Below are 5,467 nucleotides of genomic sequence, written 5' to 3' on the forward strand. Positions count from 1 at the left end.
AAATATTGACATCTCCAGTGTCTGTGTTCCCTTAATTTTCCTGTTCTTGTTGTGTGTGCGGTGACGGATTTAGGTATAGGCGACATGGGCGGGCGCCCAGGGCGGCATCTTGCCGAGGGCGGCGCGGGAATGGTGACATTTGGGCGATCGGTTTTCTATCGCTCATTTTCACGTCACGTCAATGATAGCATGTCACCGTGTGGGACAGTGGGTCAATAAATCTTGTCGGAGTGGGCTTCCTGATACTAGTTGATGAGCTAGGCAGGTCACTACCTGGGAAAGTCTCCCACTCAGAAGTACGACATGGGGACAGTTGCGGGGAATCTATCAAATAGCGCACCTCTAACTTTTTACAGTTACGAATGCAATTAGTAAAATCAGTCACACTGCGAAATGCTACCAAATAAACCACAAATGCTCGAGTGCCAAATCAACACAGATTTGTTTCCATTTGTCTTTGTTACTTCTTTTTGATATTTGAGTCTTATTTTTGTATATATTTTTTTATGTTATTAATTAAGGGGTTCGTCCAGGGAGCCATACCAGCTAGAACCGCAACTGTGTGTGTGACTACCATTTCGTATCAAAAGCTGTCAAATAGTTAAGGTTTTGTGATGAATTTCTGTTTGTGTTATACTATTCTTTATGCTAGATTAAAGATGTTCAATTTGATATTAGAGATTTTCCTCCACTCTAAACAATTTGAAAAATCTAGTTTTATTTTTTATTTTTATTATTGCGCTGTTTATTTTTGTAATCTTTACACAGTTCATAAATTGATTTACAGATCTTGTTGCAGCAATACTCGCAATTGGATATCACGAAATTGGGGATTAAAAAAAGGTTTGTCTGGGTCTTGTCTAATTCTCGGGAGCGCATATAAAACAGATTTTGCGCGCTCATGTGTGCACGGTCCCTAGAAAATATAGACACGTGATCCCCGTGAGCCAATTAGAGTTTAAAGCATTATGCGCGCTCCTGGTCGAAACGGAGAAGACTGAGAGAAGTGAAAAAGCGCAAATATTTAGCTGTCTGTAAATTAGTACATCGTTGAGCAATAACTAGCTACACAATGTCTGAAGAAAAGCCAAAGGTAAGCCATGTTGTGTTTCTATGATTTAATATTTTCCATATTTCATTGCATTCTTGCCAGTCGAGTTTGTGTGTGTTTACATGGCAGATTCCGCATTTGAGCGGGTAAAAAGAGAAAACAAAGGTTCGATGATTTGCGGATTTGTGGCCGTGCAACGTTTTGCGTGTAGAAAATGTCCAGCTAGTCAACTATCTGATATATGTATGCCCAGATGTAGTCTATTCCATAGTACATATCTACTCTTCTGTTGTAAAGTGATGGTTTAATTGAAACAGCGCCATTGTGACTTTTCTGTGCGCATTGGAATAGGGCCCGACGTTTGCTCTTTGCGGCTTTTTGACCTAGCTAACGTTAGCCTGACCCCCACCGGAGCTGCCACCTCATTGATGGCTGGCCAATTTCACTCAATGAATTAACTAGCTAGCTAGGATAGCCATGCCTAACATTGCTAACTAAAAAGGTAAACACAAACACATGTTTGACGCCAGGCTAGCATATTGCTCACCGCCAGTCTGAACTCATCAACCATGTTCGCCAACTTGTTAGACGCAGGGCGCGCTTTGCAAAAGCGATAATGGTACTTACTCCCTGGTAAAAAATAAAAGTACAACACAAAACAACCGTTAACAGTGTGAATCGCTAGCCTCCGCTATCACAAATGACATTTGGCTTAACTAGCTAGCTAACATGTTACAATGCGTGTTGAGATACTTTTGCTTAAATGAAACCAAATCCTAAACGTTTGCTCAGTCCCTAATGCTTGACATGAACCATGTTATATGATCAGCTATGTAACGTTTAACTATTGTCTCTGAAATGCATCCTTTCTGTTTCAGGAAGGAGTGAAGACTGAAAACGACCACATCAACCTAAAAGTTGCAGGTCAAGATGGGTCAGTAGTCCAATTCAAAATTAAAAGGCACACTCCGCTCAGCAAGCTGATGAAGGCATACTGCGAAAGACAGGTGAGGCTTTCCTTCAAGTTTACATTCATCTGATTTTAATCTTCTGCTCACCTAAAACAATGTAAAGCTTTGAGACTGATTGGACAACCTTGCAGGGCAAGTCCTGATCACAGTAACTTGCCTGACAATGTTTTATTTTAATTTTATAACCTCTTTATTTCAGGGTTTGTCAATTAGACAGATAAGGTTTAGGTTTGACGGACAGCCGATTAACGAGACTGACACACCTGCACAGGTAGGTGACAGTTTCCTTTCACTTTCATAATAGATTCAGAAGAACTAAGTTACTAATGAATGTACCAAAGACGAGAGACCTATTTTGCTGACGTAATGACCATGTATTTCTGTTGACAGCTTGAGATGGAAGATGAGGATACTATTGATGTATTTCAACAACAGACTGGCGGCTCCTCCCTCTCTGAGGCTCCTCCTCCCTCTCTGAGGCTCCTCCTCCCTCTCTGAGGCTCCTCCTCCCTCTCTGAGGCTCCTCCTCCCTCTCTGAGGACAGATACACTTGAAGAGCAGCATCACTCAAAACATTTTTTTTTTTAAATAATCGTTCAGCGTTATAAATATATTTTTTGTTTGATCGATCCGCTTCCCCCCCCCCCCAAGCCCTAAAATGTTGTGAGGGGAGGCAGGGTTCTGTTTACAATGGAAAACCATGGCGTTAAGAAAGACGGACTGTTAAATGGGTTACATTCACATTCTCTACCCACTCGTTCAATCCCCCTTCATGCTTTTTAAAGCATTGCATTGGTGCAGCATGACTAAAGGGAGGTTCCACCACCATACTCCTCACACCATTCCATTTAAATGCCTGAGATTGAGTGAACGAGTGTGGGGTAGTGAATTGGGACGTAGCCATGGTCCTATTTGTCATGATCACAAGCTGGATTTTCATGCCACCGATCCATTTCTTGTTTATATTCACAACGAGGATGAACTAGAACTGTTTTTGAGAATATGTATTTGTTTCACACACAGGACTAAGGTGATGTGGGGGGGGGGGGATCCAACTGTCATTCAGACTCTGCCCCTAATGGCACCCTATTCCCTTTAAAGTGCACTACTTTTTGACCAATAGTAGTGCACTATATAGTGAATAGGGTGCCACGGCCCATAGGGCTCTGGTCAAAAGGAGTGCACTATATAGTGAATAGGGCGCAATTTGGGATGCGCCTCAATCTACCACAGGTTGAGGTAACACAAGGTCCACTAGTGATGAGGTAACACAAGGTCCACTAGTGATGAGGTAACACAAGGTCCACTAGTGATGAGGTAACACAAGGTCCTCTAGTGATGAGGTAACACAAGGTCCTCTAGTGATGAGGTAACACAAGGTCCTCTAGTGATGAGGTAACACAAGGTCCTCTAGTGATGAGGTAACACAAGGTCCTCTAGTGATGAGGTAACACAAGGTCCTCTAGTGATGAGGTAACACAAGGTCCTCTAGTGATGAGGTAACACAAGGTCCTCTAGTGATGAGGTAACACAAGGTCCACTAGTGATGAGGTAACACAAGGTCCACTAGTGATGAGGGAACACAAGGTCCTCTAGTGATGAGGGAACACAAGGTCCTCTAGTGATGAGGTAACACAAGGTCCTCTAGTGATGAGGTAACACAAGGTCCACTAGTGATGAGGTAACACAAGGTCCACTAGTGATGAGGGAACACAAGGTCCTCTAGTGATGAGGGAACACAAGGTCCTCTAGTGATGAGGGAACACAAGGTCCACTGATCTTTCTGGTTCTCTAGTGACTTGTATATTAGTTTTGTTGTCTTTTTTTTTAGTACATTTTGCTAAATATATGGGCCAAATGATCCATTTTCTCATTTCTCACCCTGTATGGCCATACGATTGAATGGTGCATGGCTGTGTCTAGACCAAATGCTAAATGAACAGTATTGTGAACAGAAATGTCTTGGTGATATGATTGAAAACTGTAAAGAATTAAGGTCTATTTTTAACGTCACTTGAAGAGGAAGGATGCAACTTACCTTTTCAGGCGGCTTTCTGTTTATCCCCCTCCACCCAGACGGAAGGGGAGTAGTTGAGCTGTACTTGGTGGATTTCTCCAGAATTTTACCCATTCCCCACTGCATCACTGATATTTTATGACAAAATAAAAGGGAATCCACCCAGACTTCAACCTTTTTTGACTTTCTATTTTTCTTATTCACTGTTGGCAATAAGCAGACTAAATTAATTTCTCCTCCACCTGCATTGAGACAATCACATTCTGCACTGTGTTGATTTGGAGCTCGAAGTTGGTAAGGTCCACTGATCCTTTTGGTTCTCTAGTGATGAGGTAACAAGGTCCACTGATCCTTTTGGTTCTCTAGTGATGAGGTAACAAGGTCCACTGATCCTTTTGGTTCTCTAGTGATTAGGTAACAAGGTCCACTGATCCTTCTGGTCCTCTAGTGATGAGGTAACACAAGGTCCACTGATCCTTCTGGTTCTCTAGTGATGAGGGAACAAGGTCCACTGATCCTTCTGGTCCTCTAGTGATGAGGTAACAAGGTCCACTGATCCTTCTGGTTCTCTAGTGATGAGGGAACAAGGTCCACTGATCCTTCTGGTCCTCTAGTGATGAGGTAACAAGGTCCACTGATCCTTTTGGTTCTCTAGTGATGAGGGAACAAGGTCCACTGATCCTTTTGGTTCTCTAGTGATGAGGTAACAAGGTCCACTGATCCTTCTGGTTCTCTAGTGATGAGGTAACAAGGTCCACTGATCCTTCTGGTCCTCTAGTGATGAGGTAACACAAGGTCCACTGATCCTTCTGGTCCTCTAGTGATGAGGTAACACAAGGTCCTCTGATCCTTTTGGTTCTCTAGTGATTAGGTAACAAGGTCCACTGATCCTTCTGGTCCTCTAGTGATGAGGTAACACAAGGTCCACTGATCCTTCTGGTTCTCTAGTGATGAGGTAACACAAGGTCCTCTGATCCTTCTGGTTCTCTAGTGACTTGTATATTATTTGTTGTCATTTACTACTGTATACAATGGATATAATTTGGTACTTAACTACCTGGTAGTCAGCTTCCTGGTACTCGGCTTCCTTGTTTGCATGTTTTGTGGAGTGCTGAAAGACTGTAGCTAACTTCCTAGGCCACATTAGGAATCGTAGGCAATATCACATTTTATTAGTCACATGCACCAAATACAACAGGTGTAGAGTAGACCTTAAAGTGAAATGCTTATTTACGAGCCCTTAACCAACAATGCGGTTTAAAAAAATATATATATATGAATAAGAAATAAAAGTAACTAATTAGAACACATCTGTACAAATAAAAAGTACATAGTAATCCAAGCTAGTATATGTACTGATGTTTTTTAGCAAACACAACGATTCTCTGACACAACGGTGTTTATATGTAAACCTGGAGTACTTCCAAC

General features: G+C 42.1%; 1 protein-coding gene across 2 annotated transcripts; it reads left to right on the top strand.

Moving 5' to 3' along the window:
• Window positions 1-942: 942 nt before the first annotated feature.
• On the top strand, window positions 943-4,216 carry LOC139538538 (small ubiquitin-related modifier 3-like). Of its 2 annotated transcripts, XM_071340692.1 has the most exons (5): window positions 943-1,093; window positions 1,930-2,058; window positions 2,222-2,293; window positions 2,413-2,481; window positions 2,522-4,216. In XM_071340692.1, exons 1-5 carry the CDS (start codon window positions 1,073-1,075, stop codon window positions 2,558-2,560), a joined length of 330 nt encoding a protein of 109 aa, XP_071196793.1. In that variant the 5' UTR covers window positions 943-1,072; the 3' UTR covers window positions 2,561-4,216. The 2 variants fall into 2 exon arrangements, with proteins under 2 accessions (XP_071196793.1, XP_071196792.1); XM_071340691.1 differs by having other exon boundaries at window positions 2,413-4,216.
• Window positions 4,217-5,467: the final 1,251 nt, after the last annotated feature.

Source organism: Salvelinus alpinus, chromosome 14 (genome assembly GCF_045679555.1).
Source record: "Salvelinus alpinus chromosome 14, SLU_Salpinus.1, whole genome shotgun sequence".
NCBI lineage: Eukaryota > Metazoa > Chordata > Actinopteri > Salmoniformes > Salmonidae > Salvelinus > Salvelinus alpinus.